This window comes from Panicum virgatum, chromosome 6K (genome assembly GCF_016808335.1).
Source record: "Panicum virgatum strain AP13 chromosome 6K, P.virgatum_v5, whole genome shotgun sequence".
Taxonomy (NCBI): Eukaryota; Viridiplantae; Streptophyta; class Magnoliopsida; order Poales; family Poaceae; genus Panicum; species Panicum virgatum.
Genome location: NC_053141.1, coordinates 864420 through 889662, shown reverse-complemented (window position 1 = coordinate 889662; position 25243 = coordinate 864420). Strand labels below are relative to the sequence as shown.

Here is a 25243-nt window from a genome sequence, read left to right as displayed (position 1 = left end):
TTTTTCTCATTGTTAGGAATAAAGATTTTGATAAAAAAAAGTCATCCAAAAGCTTATCCAAATATAGTCATCATCCATTCCGCATTTTTCGCTAGCGAAATATAGGTAACAAAAAATAGGTTTCTAGAGTATAACAAGATATAGAAAAACTGTTGGAGAGTTAAAAATATATAGAAAATAATTTTTATGTAGAAGAATCTTTAAATATAAACGTGCTTGTGATTGTGACGGCAACTCAGGAACGAAACTGCCATTTTTAGGGCTATTGCCATTCCAGCCCAGCGCCAAGGCCTAACATGCACAGCCCAACGACCAAAGCACGGCCCAAACTCATTCTCAGAAGATGCAGATGCTGCGGCGCCTCGCCGGCGGAGCCGCCACCGTGCGTTCGTCGTCGGCAGCGGCGGCGTTCCGGCGGCTGCTCCACACCGGTAGCGGAGGCGGATGCGGTTCTGGGGAGCCGGAGAGTGTGGCGTACCGCATGTCGATGCTGCGGCGCCCCTCTTCCGTCGAGAAGAGGGGGCTCACCTGGAACTCGTGCAGCCTCATCGGCCGCCTCGAGGCGCCGGTGACGCCGTACGAAGATAGCTGCAAGGAAGACCTCAAGGCGTACACCTTCCTCTCCGTCTCCCCTTCGTCGCCCGCATCCTCCTCGAGCTCTTCCAAGTTCACGTTGAGTCCCTCTCTCCTCAAGCACTTCCAACTTGGCTTGCTGCAGAAATTTGTTTTGTCAACCTAGAAATTGGGTGGATTATCTTCCCTTTCTGTACCAGTATTGGCGTGGATTTTGCTTTGAAGTATTCCCCCTCAAGGTTTATTGGGGTTCCTGTAGCTTGATAGAAACAGTGGTTGGATTGTGTGGTCTGTCGAAACCACACTAGGTAGATTCAGCTATGGTTCATCGCTATTAGAGTCAATGTGCTTTGAGTGATGTAGGACTATTTTGTTTGTCCCGCCCGATAGAAGAAAGGATTTGTTTTTATCTTGTGTAAAATAAAATTTCAGGTCATAAGACCTTTATATATCAAACAAAGGGCGCAAGAGGCTCACAACTGGAAACTGTTATGACCAAATTATTAGGAAGTAGGAACTTTCTATTATGCCATTTGCTCTGTCCTGCTAAGAATCCAATTCGCCATGCTTTTGAGAGCAACAAACATTTTAACTGAAGGTCTATATGTTCCATAAAATAAATAAATAAATTGATATGTCATAAAATAGCAACAAAACATTTCATACCAACCAAAGTTAAAGTTTTATTTCCAAAATTGTACATTGGGTGGCACTTGTTTGACTACATCTTTTTTCTCATGCTCAGATAGAATGAATCCACTTGGATTGTTTATTTAAGAAATTGGCTTTGAGGGAGTGCTAATTCAAAAGGTATTTGAACGAAAATGTTTTTAGTTTGTTTACAGTGATTATCTTTTGACAACATTGTGCTGTGAATTTTTGGAAATGAGATGTATGTACCAAACAAAGGAAGTAGAAGTTACCGGAAACTGTCTTAAAAGAAACTCATTTTCATAGGAACCAGGAACCAAACAGGAGTTCGTCAATGTTACCTGATTTAATGATAGTTTTTTCCAGTTCATGTTTCCTATGAGTTAACAGCATGTATGGTATTGCTCAACTAACCGCTATTGTGATCTGGGCTAAATGAAATGGGATTATGTCATTACGCTCAACGGGATGAACAACTTGTACAGGGTGGCATTGCAGTTGAAGGGTGAGCTGGCCAATGTTGGCCTAAAGCATCTGAAGCACAATGACCTTGTCTATGTATCTGGTTTTCTGAAATCTTATCATAAAGTCAGTTCAAGTGGTGATCGGAACATTGTCTATCAGGTCCGACAGCTGTAACTTTTTTCTTAATGTTTAGTCATTCTGAATATACACTTGTGTGTTCAATACAATTAGTGGTTCCATATTAGTACCACCTACTAGTGTGTTGTATATCAGTAGACCTTGTATTGTATCTTATGTCTTTTGCTTATGTAGCCTAAGGTCAGATGTGGTCTATTGCTTGTGCAGCCTTTGATCAGAATTCACATCGCATAGTTCCCATTACTTGCCCAACCTTTCAACTGTGATAATATCAATTTATTTATTTAATGTGCCAGTACCTTATTGTTGTAGACGGGTAAATTTTGCAAGACACATATTGATAAACAGAAATATGTCCAGAATGTTTACTTATTCCATGTTGCTTTTTTATACAAATGATTAATATACTTTTTCAATGCATTATCTCTTTCATTCTTTCATAGTTTGAAACCCATCATTTTACAGCTTCATGTCAAAGAGCTGAATTATGTTCTTGATCAAAATAAGAAACCTAAGGATGATGAAGACTCAGTCCATTCATCACCGATGCTAGGTGCCACCTGTAAGTTTTTTTTTTCCATTGTTCTTCTATTCTGCACTGTATGCTAGCAATCTCTGATAGTCTTATCAAGTTTGCAAACCTCTTTTCTTTACCTCATCAGCTAAAATGCTAGAAGAGAAAAGGTACATCGACCGGCTTCACTTGTGGCAAGTTTTCTTTGCCAACCCTTATGAATGGTGGGACAACAGACAATCCAAACCGTGGGCCAGCTATCCTGATTTCAAGCACAAGGACACTCGTGAGAAAATATGGCTCCAACCAGACGACCCTCCCTGGGTACGAAAACAGCTTGAATTACATGACCTGGAAGTAGCTGGGAATGGTCACGAGGGTGGGGGTCGGCTGCTAAAAAATCATAACTGGAAAGCCCAAGATTTTGACTACTCTAATGATGAAGTACAGCATTATGTGGAAGCATGAACAGGAAACACAAAATCGTTCGCCAAAAATGAAGAAATTCACCAGGCCTTTGAGGGGCTACACTTTTCTTTGTCGGATGATCGTACTGAATTGTATAGAGGGTATGCTTAATAGGTAGGAATCAGGATATGGATTTTTTTTTAACTTAGCTAGTTATTGGGCTTGCAGGATTAGTGCATTGTTTGTAATTTGGTTTGCATGTATGGCAAGGTGCAAATATGATGGAACGCCAACATTATAGCAAGGCCCTATCAATTAACATGCCTCAAAGTTTGTTAAGCGATATTGTCGTATCTTACATAAGGCATATACTCTTACTTAGTATTGCTATCAACTTGTCCTTTTATGAGTGTGTTTTGAAGCACTAAATATCCCCATCCAATCCTGCCTAAAACAAGATATACTAGATGAGATATCATCCTGTGCGAGATCTGTAACCGGTACGTTTTGGCATTTCAGGGTGAAATTGAATGATGAATTCTGAGCTTCTCTGGGGACTACTTTACCTGTGACATACAGTGTCGTTTATCTGTGATCAGCGATTTGTACTCAGGATGTTACCTTATTTTTAGCGAACAAGCCCGACGAGGCAACGACTTTACAATGCAACAATGCTAGAAAAAAAAAATCAGACATACACACAGTCTCTGAATCCCGGTCTACTGAATCCCGATCTGGCCGTCTGGGTGATTCTCTGGCCTCCCCAGACAAGCCAATCCGAAGCGCACAGGCGAACAGAGGAGCAGCTGTTACCTAGTCCAAGAATGGAGTAGAGTCCCCTGCGCCCAAGGCCAGAGGACTTTTAAAATTTGTGATTTTCGTTAATACTCGCCTCCACATTCACTGCAAAGTGGGTCCAAATCCATCTCGGTCCCACAACTCAGTGACCGTACTTGCTGCTGCTCCGAGTGCCTGCCAGACGCGGCATGGAAGCCTGGCTGGCTCAGCTGGCTGCTGCTCGGTAAATTTGCGCCTGAATATTAGAAATCGAAATGCTCAACCATGAATACTATAGATGGAATTCAAAAGGTCCAATTGAATATTATTTGGAGCATGAGTAAGAAAACTAGTGACATTGCGGGCATCGCCATCTAATTATCCAGATCACTGAAGAGGTGATGACATGCCACCACCAAACTTTAAAAAATGAGTACTACATGAGCCGAAGATGGAAGATTCCTAGGCGACCATTTATAGAGGGTGTTTTGGAATATTGACTTAAAAAAAGTCTCAAGGACTTTTTAGTATTTAGAAGTATTAAATAAATGTTAATTATAAAACTAACTTCAGGACCCTGGGGCTAAACTGCGAGACGAATCTAATGAGGTATCGTAATCCATGATTAGCGAATGGTACTGTAGCATCACTGTAGCAAATTATGAATTAATTAGGCTCATTAGATTCGTCTCGCGAAAAAGCACTCAGCTGTCAAAAAACATTTATAAACAGATTTTATTTAATATTATAAAATAGTAAGATTCCTTTTGATGTGATAGGGATTTCTGAAAAAAAATTGGAACCAAACATGGCCATATTCATGTCAATCTTGGGAGTCATGTGCCTCCAAAAATGTAACTTGCTTTCAAACCTAAGGTAGTTACAAAAGGATAGAAAGAAAATTCAAAATACACTACGAATAAGACGCAACAGTGGCACCAGGCAGAGGAAGGGAAGAACAGATCAAATCAAAGATGGAAAATCTGGTCAAAGCGCGGTCACACAAAGGGTGCCATGTTGGAATCTGTGGCTGTGGTCCAAACACATGAGTTTTGCACACCCGAGAACCCAACTCATCAAAGCGGGTTACCTGGCCACGCCCCATAGGACTCGCCTCCGCAGTCACTGCAAAGTGGGTCCAAAGCCATCTCGGCCCCACAGGCTCAGTGACTGTACTGGCTGCTGCTCCGAGTGCCAGACGCGGCATGGAAGCCCTGGGTGGGCCGAGCCACTAGCTGATCTGGAGACCGAGCCCCGGCGCGTGGGGCCCACATCCCAGTCTGACTCCTGGATAGTACTAGTCGTCGCCTGGCCTCCCTCCCCTGCTCATCATTCCGGGCGCCTCCTCGCCTCCGCCACGCGCCGCGCCATTTCATCGAGCACCTCGCCGGCGCCGCCGGGGATCGCTGCCGGGACGCCATGGGCGGCTCCAGGTCAGCACCCGATCGACCTCCCTCTCTCCACCCTCTCCACCCTCACACACACGGAGGCCCTGCCCCGCCAGCTCCCGCCTCGAGCTCCAGCTCCGGCTCTCGCGGTTCCCGTGCCTCGACCGTTTCGATCCCGATCACCGGAAGCTGCTTCGTCTCGGTCCCTCCCTCGGGCGGCTGTGGGTTCCGTCTCAGTCACGGGGATGCGAGAGGCGAGGCTGGGCGGGGACTTCGCTTCCCTTTCCGCTTGCCTCTGCTTGGGGCTGAAGCAGCGTGCGCGCCGATTAATCGTCTGTTGAATGGTTAATTACGTCCTTCCGTGCGAATGCTTGAGTGGAATAAGCTGCAGGTCGAGTTTAGTTTCCCGTGATCTCGGATTCACCTCAGGTGCCAGCGACTTAGCTTTTAGCTCCCCACAACAAACCATAATTAACTAGAGTTGACCAATGGGCTCTCACTAGTTGCAGCTCCTGTTGTCTGTTACTGCACCTCTCAAGTTTATTTGACACCATAGTATAGTATAGTCCTGTACCTGTTGTTAGCAACTGAAAACAAATGAGGCTATTGACTTCAGTTTTTAGGATAGCTTGGAATTGTAGTGAAATGGGACTGCGAAACAGGTGGAATCAGTAAGCAGGTTACTGCTAAACTTTTGCTGATTGCTTTGCACTCTGGTTACTACTAACCTTCTTCAACTTGATGCTACTACTGGCTGTGCTGGCCTCAGCTTACCACCAACAGTTTGCAACCAGAGGCTGATGAGTGCAGTTAAAAAAAAATGCTTTTCACCGTGTTGCTTGCTTTATAAGGGCAACGTTGGAGTACTGCCTAGATTTGGTAAATTAGTGGGCTAAAAATCATGGACCAGTAAGCGGCGCGTCATGCTCATACTATATTTCAGTTTTCAGTGATAAATGGCCCAACCTGCCCCATACACGGGAAACTGCTACACACCTATTCCTTTTAGAATAGTTTGATTTCATAATGCAAATATTAAGCATAAAGATTGCTTCTGGGCTCGTAATTCAGCCCTTTTCATTCTCTTGCTCTATCCTCTGGTTCAGATTTGAATTTCAGATTTTTGGTTACATAATAGCAAACATGGCCTACTGTTAACACAACACAGTGTGGTTGATGATTGATGCAGGCTTGCAGCAAAAAAATTCGACCATTATTTATTACTTACAACCATTCTTTTTTTTTTTTTGTCTTGTAGAGCCCTTCAGTTAGACGTTCCAGCAGATTCTGAGGCCTCTCCTAGGAGAAATATGCCAGGGAGTGTAAGTAGCCCTCTCGTCAATGGTGAAAAGGGTGTATTTCGGAATCAGAATGCAGGCTTCACCACACTTGCAAGTCCTGTGAGGAGAGAAATTGGAAACAGGCATGTCTGCAAACCTTGGTTTTGTTCTTTTCTGTTGCTGTAAAATTTCATTGTTGACTTCACCATAGATAGTTAGATTTTTTTTAAAAAAAATCACAACAACTCCACAAACAGTGATCTTTTCTATTTGAATGATAAGGTCTCCACAGCGACTATGCTGAAAGTTAACATGATCTGCTCTGCTGTGTTTCCGGGTAATAATAATGTACTATGTCCTCCAGATCTATGACAAGATCATTCTGTGTTGATGACAATGACTTGGAAGATTGTAAGGCCTCAAAAGAAAGAGATAGTTCTTTACAGTTACACAAGCTCCCGAAGATACAGAATCAGGCTCTTCTATCAGGTCTAGCTTACTGCATATCATCATGCAGTATGATTTTAATTAACAAATTTGTTCTGTCTGGCTATGGTTTCAATGCTCCAATATTTTTGATGCTATACCAGGTATACTGCTAATGCTGACTTCTGATTTTTTCAATTCCCATGCAACATTGTTTTGTTCCTTAATGCGTCTTTTCCACAATCTGTTACTGCAGAACATTGTATCAGTGACCATAGTTTCCACACTATCAATCTCCGGTGCTATTCCAACCGAACCACTGACATGGAACCTAATCAAAATTTGGTTTCCTGTGAATATCATATTTGTTGCAATGCTGATCACAAGCATGTTTAGGTAACAAATCTTCAGTATCAGTTTGGTCTAAGTACGGTTTGTTGTGCTGTTTTTTTAGGGCTTAACATTAGATTTGTTAATGGGGGCCATGGGGATGTGAAATTTCCTCTTGAATTTAAGCAGCCGTTTGTTTTCTATGTAACTAAATTCATCTTCTTCAGTATAATGGATATGAATACATCCAATGTTTTCTTGCCTTACATTTTGAGAAGTACAGATCACATAATTGTTAATGGTGGTTGTGAGAATCATTATTGAAGTTTGATATATTATTTTTTTAAATGATTATGCTGTTTTTAAATATCAAAGATGAATTCCATCTGTCTTGACACTTGGTTCATGTTAAAGTTTGAAAATGGGTTTCTTATATCATGAATCTGCTCTGTTCATGGTCCTTTAGTACCCTTGTACAATGATGAAACCTTTTTGCTGTTAATATTTTGTATCGCTGTTTTTCATATTAACTGTGAATAGTTGTCACTCAACCTTGTAGCAAAGAAGTTTCTAATTGAAAACGTAAGCCTTTTATAAACTTATTGACTTGATTTTTTAATATTTTTCAGTTTGAAGTACATCAATGTTGCAATGCTGACTATATTGAAGAATGTTGCCAATGTCCTGACTGCTTCTGGGGAAACTTATTTTTTCAAGAAGCAGCATGGTGTTCAAGTTTGGATTGCTCTTATGTTGATGGTATGTCATATTGAGATTTAGAAAAGCTCAAGGATTTATTGTTTGAGGAGTTGATTTTCTTCACAAGAAATGACCACCCCTCCCAAAAAAAAATAATTACACATGCTACTTGCTGATTGTCTGATTCACCTGATAGCTGTCAAATTTATAATCATATGTATTTGTGAAATTCTCTTAACTTAAAGTAATTATGTATTGACCCTTAAACACCTGAGTCATTGATATGTTTGTGCAGATAATTTCTGCAGTTGCGGGAGGAATAACAGATCTGTCATTCCATGCTGTTGGATATACTTGGCAGACCTTAAACTGTTTTCTGACGGCATCGTATTCGGTATTACTTTTCTTAATGCAAATGAAAAACCTGATTAGTTCTTGCGGTCAACTTATAAATTCTCAGTCCAACCAGATAATTTAGGTCATTATTTCCAGTCCATTGATTGCCACTTCAGTTTGCACTTCAACATTTATTTTCAACTAATTAGCTATTCCTTTCAGCTTACATTGCGGCATGTCATGGACAGCGCGAAGCAAGCCACCAAGTCTGGGAATTTGAACGAGCTCTCAATGGTGTTACTGAATAACATTCTTTCATTGCCATTGGGAATTATTCTTGTTCTTGGTTTTAATGAAGTGGATTACCTTTTGGAGACGTAAGCTATTGATTCAAGCTTCTTTCATTTCTCGTTTCTCTATCATAAACCTGTGGAACTACCTGCAAACTGCTGCAATCTCCAATTCTCCATTATATGTAGCAATATTCATTTTTCATCGACAATTGTCATGTTTGTCTGTTCTGCCCTTCCTGGCCATGCAAATCATTTTAGGCATGTAAATGTGAACATGTAAATGTGAAATGAGTCTGGAAGGACCTCTACCGTTGTCACTACTGAAAACATAACAGGAAGGCAAATCCAAAGATAAGAAATGACCAATAAATGATGTATCTTCTACTGTCAAACCATTACTCTGTTAGTTAGGCTACTTTGAAATATTTACACATTTATTCTTTCATCTCGTGGGTTATATATTTGTGAACTGAATCTGCAGATCTCTCCTAAGGATGCCTGAATTTTGGCTGGTCATCACTGTCAGTGGAGTTTTGGGGCTTGGAATCAGCTTTACCTCAATGTGGTTTCTTCATCAGACAAGCGCGACTACATACAGGTACTAAGTGCATGAGAATTTCGAAATTTTCATGTGAACACAGATAAGTTTCCTTACAGCTAACCGCTAGTCAATAAAGGGCCACTAGTGGAATTCTCTTAAGTTGCTTTGCTGTTTGTATTCTATACCCTGTGTTTTCTGATGCCAATATTGCTTCTGATGCAGCCTTATAGGCTCCCTAAATAAGATCCCTCTCTCTGTTGCTGGCATTGTTCTTTTCAATGTTCGAACAAGCATGCAGAATTCATTGAGTATTCTGTTCGGTATGTGATATTCATGACAGTGCTAAAGGTTTTGTTGGCGTTTCTTTTATGTACCTTGTATCACTAATAAGTATGCCAAACACTTAACCATGCAGGTCTATTGGCAGGAGTATTTTTCGCAAGGGCCAAATTGCGAGATAACTTACCAACCTAGATTTTGGGCAGGCTTTATAGTGTGTAGATGGCACGACTTGGACAATCAACACAGAATGTTCCCTCAAACTCTCTCTCTGGGAAATTTGTGCAGATGCAATGGTTGTTTTCCCACTTGACTAGGCAAAGGGGCAACATTTCTAACTAGGCGGTTATCCTGGGGCTCTCTGGTTCCTTTTTTCCAAGCTGACCTGGACCCCCAGCTGTTGCTTTTGTGGTGGTATACGTCTTCATTGTTGTGTGTAACGGTGTAAGATACAAAAATGGATGAAACTGAAATTCCAGGCAGTTTGGGATAAAAGGCTCATTCAGTCAGTGTTGTAAAATTACGGTGGTTGGATCAAAGGCACATGTACATTCTCGAGCGCAGCAAACTTGTTTGTTTTTTTTGTTTGGTTGTCTATGATTCCACTTGATCGTCGCCAGTTTTCTTTTTTCTTCAGGAGCAGTAATGTCCAAAATATGGATGCAGTGCGAAAAGATTTGCCCAACCAAAACGCAGTCTTGCCAAAAAAAATAAATGAAATGGAGTAAACTTGGAGACGAATAGTTTTCCAGTGAGCAAACGTTTCAAAAACATTTTCCGCCAAGTAAACATCCAAAAAGTGTAGTCAGCACAAGTGTGACCATTTGAAAAGTCAGTCAGCAATTGGACAGGCAGCAGCCAGCTTCCAGACTTTCAAATGAAGAAAATAGAACATATATTGGATGAAAAAAAACAATTGCGGTGAGCGTGGATCGAACACGCGACCTTCAGATCTTCAGTCTGACGCTCTCCCAACTGAGCTATCCCCGCTTGTACGCACAGATTCATGACACAAGAATACTAATACTAAGGAGTTCAACCACACTCGAACTTATGCGTCGAAGCCGTCGAGGCGCAGGCAGTGGAGGAGGTGGTCCACCACCTCACCCACCCCAACTCCGGCTTCGTCCGGGAGTACTACGCCGCCACGGTCATCCAAACCCGTGCGGCAACCACGACGGATGCAGTCGTACGTTGCCCATGAACTCGGCAGGATCTGCATTATCTGAAAAGATGAGGATGACCATTCAGTTTCGTCAGAGCTGGCATGAAGAGGAATTCAATTGTACAGCCATGTACCGTAACATCAAATCTTCAAACACATATATAGAACATTAAATATAGTTCAAGAAAAATAACCAATTACACAATCTAACTGATTACCACGAGGTGAATCTTTTAAGTCTAATTAATTCATAATTAAATATTATTTATCAAGTAACAACGAAATATGCTACAATATCAAAACTCAAACTTTTTCACCAACTAAACACACCCTGTACTAGGAGAAGGATTTGACAGCTATAGAGTACCATCGCACGTAGGAAAATGGTTCGGGAACTAACTTCTCTGTATTAATAAATGTTCCTTTCCTTTTTGCAGTGCGCTGTGCTTGCAAACTGTTTGTAACCCCACTTGTAAAATGAGGACTAAAACTAAATGAGTAAATGTTGAATTTGACTATAATATCCGTCTATCCCAAAACCCTATGTCCTATCCTTCCTGGAACACCAGTATGAACACCCTACAATTCAAGAATCAGTCACTGAGAGAAACTTCCGACTTCTGCAATCTGTACAACTGCTCATGAAAATCCACACCACGGTGAAGACCCATTCTTCCTGAACTCTTGGCAGGGTGCAAGGAAAACTCCACGAGCCGCTCCGCACACGGACTCACAATGCCATCTACCCTGCCATCTTATGCCAAGCTAACATTCCGGAAGTAAGTCCCTTCATAAACTGCACCGTCCACTGCCTTATGTCTAAGGAAACAAATAAAAAATGCATGCACTTATGTCATTTGTATCTTTGTGGAATATTTTTTTCCTAGATTCCATTGGCTGGGTAGTGGGGTGGCAGGAAATATGTCTACTACCTGCGACAATTGTGCCCAGGTTGATTGTTAAAATGAGAAACTAATCTAATTATTTTTCAAAATAGGGATGCGGTGCGGCCGGTCTAATTTACAACCTGTCGTAAATTAGCTGTGTCAACTATTGTACTGCCACCGAACTCAAAATTTATGGGATTGGCTTTACTCGGAGCATCAAGTCTAAATATCTCAGATACTCTCTGGAGTAGTGTCTGTTGTGGGGATTTTTAGGGGTACCCACAGCCGGGTGGCGGAGCGCACCCGCCTATTCCCAGTGAGGGAGTACTCGGGGAAGTACTAGGCGATGGGGCTGGATCTTCGCTGAGACAAGGACTCAAGAACACTCGATTTAGAGTGGTTCGGGCCGCCGGAGCGTAATACCCTACGTCCACTGGGAGATGTATTGTCTTGGTTGTGTGAATGAACCTATCCTCTGCTGGCCTTGGCTCTTGCCCAGCCTGAGGTTTTCTAGCGGCGCTCCCTCCTTTTATAGATCAAGGGGGAGCGGATACATAGGACGTCGATGCCCCGACAGGTGGGCCCAACGTGAATGCGGCTACAGTGGTAGCGAATCTTTCCTTCGATATGCGTACTGCTGCTCTCCTGTCACAGGGGTCTTCTCTTGTTCCGTCAGCTAGGTGCCCGTTGGAGTAGCGTAGCTTGCGGCGTGGCCTGCTGAGGCTATTATGTAGCGTCATAATGGGTGAAGCCGAGCCGTCGTATCCGACTGTTACGGCAGACTGGCAGACGCGGCATGGGCGGCGCCATCGGCTCCACTGCCTTGGTAATACGCGATCAATAGTGCCCCCTGGTCAGTCAAACGCCTCGGCTTCCACTATATCAAAGTGGATGTCCACCTACTGCAATGAATGCGAAGGTAGGTGGACCTCAATATGGAGACCAAGGACTTCATACACGTGTCGGCCCCGGACCGCCCTGAGGCGGGGCGTCCAAACTTTCCCTTCGAGAGGGGTCCGGTTGCTATCCAGGACCCTATGAGGGGTCCGGGACCCCGCGGGGGTCTGGATTCCTTGGGAGGTCCGGAGCCCTGGCTGCTTGCGCTTGAGCGCCTGTTTTTCCTGGGACACGTGGCGTTCCCAGACCTTCCCCGGCCGCGGAACAGGTCCGGACCTTTGTCGGGAGGACAGGACTTCGGACTGCAGGGGTCCGGCTGTTTGGTTGTAGTCAAGGATGACTACTAAGGCTCTTGCCTAGTCACAGCAAGAGGGGGTACCCCAGTCCTGGGGTACCGACAGTGGCCCCCGGGCCCACCTCGGGAGAGGTATGAACCCGCGGGTGGGGCCACCACCGTGATGTGTTCCGACGCAACTTGATTGCGTTGGTGTGCTCTTGGAGAGAGTGGGCATCCCGGACCCCTGAGGCCGGTATGATTGTTGCCTGGTTTAGGTACTAGAGTGCTCTCCACGGGGCGATGAAGGTGTAGGCTTAGGGTACAGAACCAAGCTAAGCGGCTACACGGACTTCGGATCGCTCAGGGGGTAGCACTACTTCCCGGACCCGGCTTTTGTCGACCGTCTCCGCCGGAGCGGGCCACCGGAGTGGACTTGGAGCGACCGGGGCGAGCGGTCTCCGCCGGAGCGGGCCACCGGAGTGGACTTGGAACGACCGTGGCGAGCGGTCTCCGCCGGAGCGGGCCACCGGAGTGGACTTGGAGCGACCGTGGCGAGCGGTCTCCGCCGGAGCGGGCCACCGGAGTGGACTTGGAACGACCGTGGCGAGCGGTCTCCGCCGGAGCGGGCCACCGGAGTGGACTTGGAGCGACCGTGGCGAGCGGTCTCCGCCGGAGCGGGCCACCGGAGTGGACTTGGAGCGACCGTGGCGAGCGGTCTCCGCCGGAGCGGGCCACCGGAGTGGACTTGGAGCGACCGTGGCGAGCGGTCTCCGCCGGAGCGGGCCACCGGAGTGGACTTGGAGCGACCGTGGCGAGCGGTCTCCGCCGGAGCGGGCCACCGGAGTGGACTTGGAGCGACCGTGGCGAGCGGTCTCCGCCGGAGCGGGCCACCGGAGTGGACTTGGAGCGACCGTGGCGAGCGGTCTCCGCCGGAGCGGGCCACCGGAGTGGACTTGGAACGACCGTGGCGAGCGGTCTCCGCCGGAGCGGGCCACCGGAGTGGACTTGGAGCGACCGTGGCGAGCGGTCTCCGCCGGAGCGGGCCACCGGAGTGGACTTGGAACGACCGTGGCGAGCGGTCTCCGCCGGAGCGGGCCACCGGAGTGGACTTGGAGCGACCGTGGCGAGCGGTCTCCGCCGGAGCGGGCCACCGGAGTGGACTTGGAGCGACCGTGGCGAGCGGTCTCCGCCGGAGCGGGCCACCGGAGTGGACTTGGAACGACCGTGGCGAGCGGTCTCCGCCGGAGCGGGCCACCGGAGTGGACTTGGAGCGACCGTGGCGAGCGGTCTCCGCCGGAGCGGGCCACCGGAGTGGACTTGGAGCGACCGTGGCGAGCGGTCTCCGCCGGAGCGGGCCACCGGAGTGGACTTGGAGCGACCGTGGCTGACAATCCGATGAAGCATGTTACCGGACCTCATAGTAAGGTGCAAAGAAACCAAGCCTTATACTAGAAGAGAGCCCGGGACCTCTAAAGTCAGCAGTCCTGGATACTAGAGTACTTGTAACAGGGTAGTGAAGTACGTAAACTTAGGGTACATTACCAGGCTAAGCCACGCGGAGCTTCTCTACCCCAGGATACAAATACCACTTCTCCAGAGCAGGTCCTTAGGGGTCCGGACCGCCTTCCAGCTAGAAGGGGTGTCTTTACCTGACCACAAGCCAGCAACTTAACTTGGATTGTTAGCAATAAGGGAAACTCCGGTCAAGAGAAAAGAATAGTTAAACCAAGGCGAATAAATGTAATCAGGGTGGAGCCTAGGCAAAACTGAGGAGGAAAATCTCCTTTATTATTGTGGTTGTCACGGTATACATCGGAGGTCGGGATTACGAGGACGGACCTCCACCGCTCCGGACCGCTTTTGCCTGTTTGTGTGATAGGGCCAGAGGTCGGGTTTACAAGGTCGGACCTTGACCGCTCTGGACACACACGTAGACACCACGCTATTACAAAGGAGAAAATCTCTCATTCCTTTCTTAGGAGTAACCTACGGCTGCATGCTATACAGCGTGTTCTTCTTCGGAGGTGAAGGCGCCCTGAACGTGCCTGAACCGCATCATCCAGCATCACCTCGGGAGCTCGGGGGACCCCTCCTTGCCTAAGAGCTGTCACATGCTTACATGGCATGAGACAAATTCTTTGGCTTTGAATGGAAGAGGCCCCCTCCCCCTGCCGTCGCCGTTGCCGATGGAAACCAGAGCCCTTGCGCAGCAGATGGACCGGTGCGACGCGTGGAGAAGTGCGGTCGTTCGCCGGCTTGTCCTTGGTGCTAGCGCCAGGGGCCCCCGCACGAGGAGGCGGGGTCCTGTCTGCAGCAGCACCGAGCAACGCTGAGGTGGATCTCCGGCGCTGGAGACGGCGGGACGACACGGTCAACTTCCTCCGGGATGGCCGTCGGCTCCAGGCTCCATGTTGAGAGAAAGCCTTGAGCCGACACCATGCCACCGCTGAGGAGGCGTGGCCGTTGCTTGAGAGAAAACCTTGAGTCGACGTAGGAGCAGCGGCGCGCAGCGGCGCCTCCGCTGTGCGTTGCTACGCCGGCTCTGAGGTGTCGCGGTGGCGACACACAGCAGGCGCCGCTGCCGTGCGCCGCCGCACCGAGGGCGTCGGAGTGCCGGTGCCATAGCATGCGGAGTGAGTGTGCCTTCCTTCATCTTCAAGTTCGCCGTTGCAGAGGGAGAACACAGCCTAGAGGCCTGAAGATCCAGCCAACGCCTGTCCTCCCCACGGACGGCGCCAAAATGTTGTGGGGATTTTTAGGGGTACCCACAGCCGGGTGGCGGAGCGCACCCGCCTATTCCCAGTGAGGGAGTACTCGGGGAAGTACTAGGCGATGGGGCTGGATCTTCGCTGAGACAAGGACTCAAGAACACTCGATTTAGAGTGGTTCGGGCCGCCGGAGCGTAATACCCTACGTCCACTGGGAGATGTATTGTCTTGGTTGTGTGAATGAACCTATCCTCTGCTGGCCTTGGCTCTTGCCCAGCCTGAGGTTTTCTAGCGGCGCTCCCTCCTTTTATAGATCAAGGGGGAGCGGATACATAGGACGTCGATGCCCCGACAGGTGGGCCCAACGTGAATGCGGCTACAGTGGTAGCGAATCTTTCCTTCGATATGCGTACTGCTGCTCTCCTGTCACAGGGGTCTTCTCTTGTTCCGTCAGCTAGGTGCCCGTTGGAGTAGCGTAGCTTGCGGCGTGGCCTGCTGAGGCTATTATGTAGCGTCATAATGGGTGAAGCCGAGCCGTCGTATCCGACTGTTACGGCAGACTGGCAGACGCGGCATGGGCGGCGCCATCGGCTCCACTGCCTTGGTAATACGCGATCAATAGTGCCCCCTGGTCAGTCAAACGCCTCGGCTTCCACTATATCAAAGTGGATGTCCACCTACTGCAATGAATGCGAAGGTAGGTGGACCTCAATATGGAGACCAAGGACTTCATACACGTGTCGGCCCCGGACCGCCCTGAGGCGGGGCGTCCAAACTTTCCCTTCGAGAGGGGTCCGGTTGCTATCCAGGACCCTATGAGGGGTCCGGGACCCCGCGGGGGTCTGGATTCCTTGGGAGGTCCGGAGCCCTGGCTGCTTGCGCTTGAGCGCCTGTTTTTCCTGGGACACGTGGCGTTCCCAGACCTTCCCCGGCCGCGGAACAGGTCCGGACCTTTGTCGGGAGGACAGGACTTCGGACTGCAGGGGTCCGGCTGTTTGGTTGTAGTCAAGGATGACTACTAAGGCTCTTGCCTAGTCACAGCAAGAGGGGGTACCCCAGTCCTGGGGTACCGACAGTGTCCATATCTTTTGGCCTTTAATGCCAGAACCGCTCCTCTCTTCGCCTACTGATCCCCACCGCCCCGCAGATTGCACGAAGCCACGGCGACGACGACGGAGGAAGTGGTCGCGGGGCAAGCGGCGGCGTGGGCGATGCGCAGCGTGAGCGACGCGAAGAGAGTACCCCATCCATTAGTATAGTAGAGATAAACATAATATGTATGAAAACAACAAGATAAAATAGGAATGATCATCATTAGCCGAATATATGTTTTACTCAAAACTGGCTTAACAACAGCAGAAGCAAAATCTCAGTACTTAAGCAAAGATCCTTTACACCGGATTTAGCCCCGCAGACCGATTTACCCCCGATCACTCTACGTCTCTCCTAGTCTACTCCGAGAACTCCACATGGATTTGCAAGAGAACAATACCCCCGACTAACACTCTATGTCTCTACTAGTCTACTCTGAGAACTCTACTAGTCTACTCTGAGAACTCCACATGGATTTGCAAGAGAACACTACCCCCAATCATTCTTCTAGTCTACTCCGAGAACCGAACTCTGCTGACGACCTCAGAACTCATCCGCCGCCGCCACTGGCTCCTCCTGGCTAGTGGTGTTGACGCTGTCGAGGAGACGACGCACCATGTCGAGGAGGTATCAACATTATCACGAAGCGGGGCCAGTGGGCTAAAGAGAGGCAACTCCTGCACATCTTGGATGAAGGCGGCGACATGCTCCGAGAACCGAACTCTGCTGGCGACCTCAGAACTCATCCGCCGCCGCCACTGGCTCCTCCTGGCTAATGGTGTTGACGTTGTCGAGGAGACGACGCACCATGTCGAGGAGGTATCAACATTATCACGAAGCGGGGCCAGTGGGCTAAAGAGAGGCAACTCCTGCACATTGGATGAAGGCGGCGACATGCTCCGAGAAGATGACAGCGTCTGCGTGGAAGGAGCCACCAACCGCCGCTACCACCGCCCGCACCTCCTCCCCATACCACGCCACATCAAGCCAACTTACCCTCAGACTTCTCGTCAAGCCAACTTGACGGCCACGACTTCAAGTCAAGTTGGCCCAACCCAGATTGGAACTTGATGCCCTCAACTTGTCCACTCTATGCAGCCCAGACTGCTTTGTGCTACGTCATATGCCGGCCAAAGAGGCTATTGTTTTAGCCCGGCCCAGTGCATGACATAGACCCATTGCATATTTTGTCAATCAGAGCACAAACACAGGTTGATTGTTAAAATGGAAAACTAATATAATTACTTTCCAAAATAGTGTTGCCGTGCGGCTGGTCTAATTTACAGCCCGCCGTAAATTAGATGTGTCAACTATTTTATTATGGCCAAGACTGTCCGACTCAAAATTTTTGGGATTGGATTTTACTCAGAGCATCAAGTCCAAACATCTCAGATACTCCCCTGAGTAGTGTCCATATCTTCTTTTGGCCTTTAATGCCAGATCCTCTCACAGTGTGATCACCAGGCAGTGCTTATCATATCTGTCAAAGATTTCAATATTTTCTTGAAGATGCACTGAACGCGTATTGATTCTGATATGTTAACTACAAACACAAGAATTGCCTTCTTAACCTCATCAGATACGCTATTGCACTTATGTAAAACCTCAAATTTCTCCATCATAGGAAGTGAACCGAGTCTCACATCACTAATATCCAGTGTTTAAAATACCGAGCTAAAGTATTTAACGGTCGGTGTTTGTAGAGGCTAATAAAAAAAGATATAGCAGGCTATAACCTAGCTAATCTATTTAGCAATTCTGTAAATACATGTGTTGAGAAATTTGCTCCTCTAACCTTGACACTAACTTCCGAGAAGTGGTACCAAAATCAATACCACTTCTTGCGTAGACCCTATATCCGCACTACACCAAGAAGACCTTTACCTAGACAATAATATGAGAGACCAACGAACTCAACTCTTTATTCATCATAACTTAGTACAACACAAGACTCTTACACTCTTTATGCGGCTACCCTTCCATGACACTAATACACTATATGGCAATATTTCTATCTTCTAATTGAGATCCTTATGTCATGGTATAGGAAGAGGGGAGGGGAGCACCACTATTTATAGGACTCCATGTCTTATATGGTTTTGCCATGTGTCATTTTCTATACACTTTTTTACAAAATTAACTTTAGAGTTTTTCTCATGCTTATCTAATTTCTAGAGTATTCCATATTTCACCATGTGGTAACCATGGTTCTAGAAGCTTCTCACAATTGCATTTCTAGTTCAACTAGAACGGTGCGCGGCGTTTGCCGCGCAGAAATAGGCCCGCAGCGAGGATAGTGTACGTACACACATATTTATCAGGCATGTATGTGCATACATTAAGTCGTGAAGGTTTCAAATATGTTCATGTAGCTAAGTAGTACCAGTCTGTTACACACTTCACAAAGTCTGTGTATTGAAGAGCTTCGGATTTATTTTTTCTTTCATTTTTTAGATACCAATTAATCATATAAAAAACAGAGAAGGGTTAATGTTAGGATGTGAAGACAGCAGAAAAAGGGAATGGGCAGAGGTATAGTCAACAAAAACTATAATATTTATATCAATAGTCTGAAGTTCAATTTTTATTATGCGCATTGGAAGGAAACATGTGATTCGGTGAGCATTGTGGGGGCTGCAGGCTGAACTCCATGACAAGTTCCATGTCTGGGCTCTGATCCCCTTCCCCGTCGGCCCGATCTCCCCCGCCGCAAGTGGCCAGGCGCCGCCTGGCCCGTCCATCCGCCGCCTGGCCCCGTCCATCCGCTGCCTGGCTCTGTCTATTCACGTCCATCCAGCAAGGTGCCGCCCCCGGTCGGTCGGCGTGAGTACAACTTGGTAAGAGAGAGGGAGCGGAGTTCGATGCGGATCGGATGTGGCAGCCGGAGGAGGAAGTTGCGGGAGACGAGGGGCCTGCTGAGCTCTACTCAAGTAGAGTCCATAGGAAGAGCAGATGGAGATGGCCAGCGTGAGGAGAAACAGAGACGAGTCTCCAGGAGCTTGCGACGTCGAGGCTCACGATTGCTCTAGACAAACTTTCAAGCCGCGCTTGTTCTCGCCAGGGGAAGAAAAAGACCGAGAAGAAGAAACGATTTGTAGCTTCTATTAAAGGCGTTGATGATCCGGTCCAGCACAATGTGCAGGATTGCGTTGTGAGAAGGTATGGGATGACGTTGTTATGACATGTTACAAGATGATAGGAAAATTTATTTACCTGCCAGATAACTCTTAACCTTCTCTAGAATCATCTAGGCCTTTCAGGAAGCCAAGACTCAGACTACTCACTGCAATTACCTGCACCGATAGATTTCCATCCGATGGTTCACATTTGTAGGCTGATATCATGATGACGTGGCCAAATGTACGCTCGCTCCCGCGACCAGGATTCATTCATTAAAGATATCATGCATATTGCATGAGTAATTTTGAATATAAAAATGAAATCAAGAAAATTTTATGTACTAAAGTTTGTCCCATAAATGAAGAATGTCATTCTGCGCCCTTTGTACTGAAATGACAGATGGAAGGTGCCTTTTCAAGGTGTTGTGTAAACCTCAGCACCAGGTTCAAAGTAATCAGATAAATCATGAACCTTGCTGTTAGTGCGGCACCATGCCCGGACTTTTCGGATACCCTTTCTGTAAGTGCGCTTGGATGCTGGAATATTATCAGGATCCAAAACTATAATAGCTGTATTGCCAGGAGCACTGTCATTGATTGGGCTTGCATGTGCCATCTGAAACCAGTATAAAATGAAGATTACAGATAAGACTGACTGTCATCTCCACTTAACGACACATTGAGTAACAAGTACACTTCACTAACAGGGAAAAGGCATTTTGGACCAGGAGTGTAAAAAACTACTTTTTTATTTCTTCTATATAAATATGAAAACAAATTGAAGATAGCATTCACTACCGCACAACAATCACACCTTTTTTGTAACACCCCTGTGTTAATCGTGTTCGCTAATCACGATTTATCTCGCTAATCGTGGATTCAATTCGTCGTTAGCGCTAATCGCGTTCGCTTAGTAAACATCTACTTAGCCGTGTTCGATCTCGTTTTTGTCCTTGATCCGAGCCTCAAATCGACTTTCGCCCAAAACGAAAGTTGTAGATCTTCTTTTCCTCTACAACTTTTATTTTGGCCAAATTTCATGTTCCCATATGAAATTCGGAGTTTCAGCTAGTCGATGTCGAGTTAAAATCATTCAAACGAAGAAACAGTGCATCTCCTGCTCGGCACTCTGCAGCTCGCCGACCATACCGGCGACTGTGGCCGTCGGCGCGCCGCTTCCACGCGTCGGCAATCGCGTCTGAGCACCGCTCTTCCCCTCACGCACGCCTCAAAGCTTCTCGTTCCGTTCCTCTCTTCTCCTTCCTCGGAGCTAGGTCGAGCTCGAGCGAGCAGAACCGAGCGAAGCGCCGGCCGTCGTTCGTCATCCCGCCGGCCAACCCTCACCGCCCCACCTCGATTCTTCGCGCCCCAACCCACTGCATCTCGCCCCTAACCCACTCCACCCCTCTACCAGCGCGGCCGTGCCCTACCCCGGCCGAAGTCAAGCCCCAGACGCCGTCCGCCATTGCTGTCCTCGTCAAGCTCTGCCCCGAGCTTCGCCCCTCACGTCGACGACCCCCTTTCGGCCTTCCGTCGTGCAAAACGAACCCCCGGTGAGCTCAATCGCGGCCTACTCCTACTCCCCGACCCCTTCCCCACTTGATTTCGGCGCCGCCGCCGCCGAATCGACGCCGCGCCACCGCGAACGCGCTGCTCGCCGCACGCGCCCGCCGTGGGGCAGCTCTGCTCAGCCCGCGGGCCCCCACCGTGCGCCCCTAGGCCGCTAGGCATCCTTGAAGCTCGCGCCGCCCGCTCCCTCCGCCGCCCTGTGCTGTGCCGGCCGCGCACCGCCGCGCGCCGCCCCGCACGCGCACGCCGCGGCTCTGCAGGCCGCCCTGGCTGCGGCCGTGGCACTGGCCGACCGCCGCCGGCGGGGGCCGATGCCGCGCGCCGCCGCAGGCCGCCTGGATGCGCCGCCGGCCATGGCTCTGGGCTGTGCGGTGCAAAACAGAGGAGTGGGGGGCGGGCTGGGCCACTGGCAAGTGGGGCCCGGCTGTCAGCCCCCCTTTTTATGTTTTTAAATTTTGTGTATTTATTCTATTTTCGGCTGAAAGTTCTTAAATGCATAGAAAATCACAAAAAAATGCGAAAAATGCCAAACAAATTTTGTTATGTTTCTAAAATCATGATCTTCAGAGGAAAAATACTTAAGCATGCATTTTATCACTTTTGCTCTGATGAAAATTCAATTTGTGTTTAACCTAGTTTATTTTGTACCACTTGTTCTATAACTCTAAAAATTATGTAAAATTTGCAGTGGCTTACTCTTGGTATGTGTAATCCTCTATAAAAATTTCAGGTGCTGGTATTGTGCACTTTTGTGTAGATCTGTTTATGTTCATTTTACCTTGCTAGGGTTATTTAAATGCTTTGTTAGCAGCAATAATTGTTGGAAAAATTTGGGTGGCATGCTGTACTGTTCCGCTTGAGCTGGTGAATTGTGTTGCTAGGTCCTGTATGCAAGTTAGGTTTTTACTTATAATTTGCCCTAGCTATGCTTTTTCCTTTTTATGTGTTAGTTAATTGTTTCTTGCATATGAAACTTTAGCAAAGCTAGTTTCTGTCTCACTCCTTGCTGCTCTAAGCAAGATTAGTAGTTGTTGTTTTGGAAGGAAGCACTTCAGGCTAAAATGAGTTGATCTTTCATCGCATCATAAGTGCTCATGGTTTGCACTGTGTTCTAATTGTGGCATAGCATATTTTTATTCGTGTAGACGCCACGAACGAAGCTGTCCATGAGCTGATCGCTGAGCCGGTCCAGGAGCCACGAGCAGAAGAGCCGCAGAAGGACGCCATTGAGCCCGCTCCAGAAGGCCTCGTTAACCCCGCTGACCTGCAAGACAAGCCCCGGAGCATAACCATAATTTTAATTATTCAATGTTTATTTAAGTATTTGTGCATTTAAGTATTAGGAGTTGTATGAAACCCTAGTATGCATGCTCTCCCTAGGTACCTGTGAGTCCATACTAGTGTGCAGGTATCGTTAGCAATGCTCTGCTAAATAGGATTTCTGTAGAAGTCGAGTGATTACTGTCACTCGCGAGTTTAGGATCTTGATTCTTTAGCTATGGCTTTGAATGAGTTGTTGAGTAAAGAGAAATGGAGACCGGGCGGAAATGAGTTAGATTTATGGTATAGAATGGATGAAAAGAAATCTCCGCCTGTGTCGATTGAGGACCGTTCCGTTGTTGGCAGTGTTGATCGAGGATTGAACAGTACTAACCACGTATCGGAAGTAGGAAGTAGTCGAAACTGGTAAGCTGTGTACCACTTTACAGCGGTGATTTGAATTCAGTCATGCTACGCTGGGCGTGGGAGTTGGCGGGTGTTGGATAGGATGCCGCCTCCGGGTTCTCCGGGAGTTCACCGCGAGGGGCCCATCACCTGGGTTTTAGCAGGCGTAGTTCAGATGCCGTGGTAATGATGAAAACAGTTGACGCGCGTGACCCGACGGGGTTTACATGCGTCGTGTGAGTTAGGTCCACCTTGCAAGGTTAAATCGGATCGATTCGCCATGACTCGCGGTTATGAGAGCCTTGATCTCTTTGTCACATCGTAGTAAAGAATTGGAATGATGATGATATAATGATGTTACTCTGTAAAGACTGATATGATCAACCATGCTTGGTCTAGATGTCAGGCAAATCTAGTTGGCACTTGATAAATTTAAATTGAGCTAAAATATTGAAAGTAAGGATTCATTAGTAGTAGCCTTTAAGCAAAACAAACTACAGAGCTAAAAAGCTTTTCATGTCTAGGTAATGGGCTAAGTATACCCAAAGTCGGGTAAGCCTTGCTGAGTATTAGTATACTCAGGGTTGTTGTTGTAAACCTTTTAAGCAGGTTGCGTTCCCGCTGACTTCGAGGAGGTCTGTGCGTCCTGGATTGGACAGCCGCTTCCTCCGGGTTGGACCATCGAGTGGGCCCCGTCTTCCCCGTGAAGATTGGGCAGGTTGGCAACACATCGGTGGGCGGGATGTGAAGCTCACCTTGTATCGTCGTCGTGGTTACCGTATTGTATTTCAAACTCAGTTTTAAACTTCCGCTGTGTTTTAAACTCTGTCGTTTGTATTCGAACTTTTTATGTAAAACCGGTGTTGTAAATTAATTTGAAGATTTCTGTATGCTGGTATCACCTGTGCTCGTCTTCGTGCGGGTCTAAGTGCAATTGTGATCCTGGAGTACAGTAGTTTAATCGGGATTTTACTCGACGGCCTGTCAGGTTACACCGTTTTAAGTGCACATTAACTTGATTAAGTATTAAGATGATGGTTAGTGTATTTAAGCCGGTTTAATTTGGACGGTGCTGCTACATTTTTCTTCTCTGAAATATTCCTGCTGAGTTGTGCTATGGAACGACCTTTTAGCAAAAGGTACCTTGAGACAAGATAAAATGTGGCTGAAACAAAGTAGCATGCATGAAACATAATCATGAGAAGAAGAACAATGGAATTTGGGCTAAGAGTCAATTAGGCTTGATACTCCTAACATGACAACATTTGATAAACATTTTTTTAAAATTTTTATGTAGAAGTTTGTCAATTCTACAAGAAAGCATTCCTAAGTATTTTGCTAAGACTTTGTTCATGCTATTTTCTTAGAAGTGAAAGGTTCTACACTTTTGTACAGCTTTCATTAATCGTTAGTACAGAAACATCATGACCCAAGCACTACTGGATTTTGCTACTGACTTTTATAAGTTTATGCTTAGCAGGCTGAACTCTTTATGCACATTATCCTGCTGAATTCTTGCCACCTGTAAATTGGGAAACCAACACCTTTTTTTTAATAATGGAAACCAACACCTTCAGGGTCACAAACTATCTATTGTGTACAGTGTAGTGATGTCCTAATTCAGACATGTAAATATAAAGTTCAACAGGATTTTCTCCTTTTTCTACTTTTGGTAGGGATGAAATGTAGGAATTCACTATATAGTAATTTAGTTCACAAAAAGTAATCGTCACTTTTTTCAAATGAAGAAAATCAAACTAGTTCAACTTACTATTGATCCTTCTTATAATTCATCAGATAGCACTCAGAGTTGTTCCTTGATACATTTTCATTACATTTGCTTCCCATTTCTGCTTGTGGCTTCTTGGTGGTTGCATCTGCATGTACAGATAAATCATTGAATGGTAGTTTTGAAAAGAAAGTAACTAGACATGGTAATTTTACAAACTTTCTCATCATGGTTTTAATGGTTGTAAATGGTGAAGAGACTAGCCAATTTGAAATAAACGTTTGTTCAGCACACTGCAGTTTTGTTGACAAATCATGCAATAGGCAGTTGAATTTGTAATAATATGTGGAATTATTCTTAAGTATACATGAGTAACAAGTTTCTTTTTTACCAGTTAGATCTGAATAACAGGTTTGCATGAGTAACTGTCACCATATATGTTACCTCTCTCTGTCTGACTATTGAGTTCATGCTTCTTTTCAATCAGTTGATTGCACAAAGTCTTCAACACTGACATCCTTGAAATAATCTATGCCAGAGCTCTGGAAATTCAATGCGCTTATCCTTTTTTTCGAAAACGCAGGAGAGCTGCGCTTCTTTGTATTATAGAGAAGAAAAAGGTCCCGCACACTCTCATCTCTCATATGGGGACCGAATATGAGAGTAGGGTTAACAAGTTTCAAAGTGACTAGCTTAAGAAACAATGTGCTTATCCTTAACCTTTGCATTTTCATTCACAGCTTGTTGAAGCTTTACTTCTAAAAGGCTTATCGGTTCTCTTCTCTGTTTGGTATTCGGAATATATATAAAACCATGTGGCAGTAATAAGAAATCCTGACAAAATAACATGTTGTTGTAGGGAAAAAAAATGACAAAATGTGATAAACGCATTTCATACTTGAGCGAGTTTACACTGTATCCATAACAGGTTTGGGAAATTTGCAACGTTAAAGGCGTAGCAATGGTACTACTGTTAAAGGGTACACATAGTATACACAAGTACTAGGAGAAGGATTTGACAACTACTTCAACAAGAG

The 25243-nt window shown here is 46.5% G+C and overlaps 2 protein-coding genes and 1 non-coding gene across 3 annotated transcripts; 2 read left to right on the top strand and 1 right to left on the bottom strand.

Annotated features, from left to right (window-relative positions):
• The first annotated feature begins 283 nt into the window (after window positions 1-283).
• Window positions 284-3143, top strand: LOC120711121 (protein OSB1, mitochondrial-like). The gene is made up of 4 exons (XM_039996534.1): window positions 284-672; window positions 1710-1848; window positions 2293-2389; window positions 2490-3143. The coding sequence occupies exons 1-4, from the start codon at window positions 344-346 to the stop codon at window positions 2807-2809; spliced, it is 885 nt and encodes a 294-aa protein (XP_039852468.1). The 5' UTR covers window positions 284-343; the 3' UTR covers window positions 2810-3143.
• Window positions 3144-4802: 1659 nt separating this feature from the next.
• Window positions 4803-9682, top strand: LOC120711119 (GDP-mannose transporter GONST1-like). Its single transcript, XM_039996533.1, has 10 exons — window positions 4803-4959; window positions 6173-6337; window positions 6559-6784; window positions 6877-7016; window positions 7580-7709; window positions 7945-8043; window positions 8208-8362; window positions 8760-8876; window positions 9042-9139; window positions 9235-9682. Exons 1-10 carry the CDS (start codon window positions 4946-4948, stop codon window positions 9291-9293), a joined length of 1203 nt encoding a protein of 400 aa, XP_039852467.1. The 5' UTR covers window positions 4803-4945; the 3' UTR covers window positions 9294-9682.
• Window positions 9683-10015: 333 nt separating this feature from the next.
• TRNAF-GAA lies at window positions 10016-10088 on the bottom strand. Its single transcript has one exon. It is a non-coding gene; the product is annotated as a tRNA-Phe (tRNA).
• Window positions 10089-25243: the final 15155 nt, after the last annotated feature.

Excerpts from the sequence above, each read along its gene's own strand:
- LOC120711121 (XM_039996534.1), top strand. The coding sequence starts at position 344 with ATGCAGATGCTGCGGCGCCTCGCCGGCGGAGCCGCCACCGTGCGTTCG. Across the intron at positions 1,849-2,292 it reads ATCGGAACATTGTCTATCAG|CTTCATGTCAAAGAGCTGAA; the intron begins GTCCGACAGCTG and ends ATCATTTTACAG. Across the intron at positions 2,390-2,489 it reads ACCGATGCTAGGTGCCACCT|CTAAAATGCTAGAAGAGAAA; the intron begins GTAAGTTTTTTT and ends TTACCTCATCAG.
- LOC120711119 (XM_039996533.1), top strand. Across the intron at positions 7,710-7,944 it reads GGATTGCTCTTATGTTGATG|ATAATTTCTGCAGTTGCGGG; the intron begins GTATGTCATATT and ends ATGTTTGTGCAG. Across the intron at positions 8,877-9,041 it reads ACAAGCGCGACTACATACAG|CCTTATAGGCTCCCTAAATA; the intron begins GTACTAAGTGCA and ends CTTCTGATGCAG.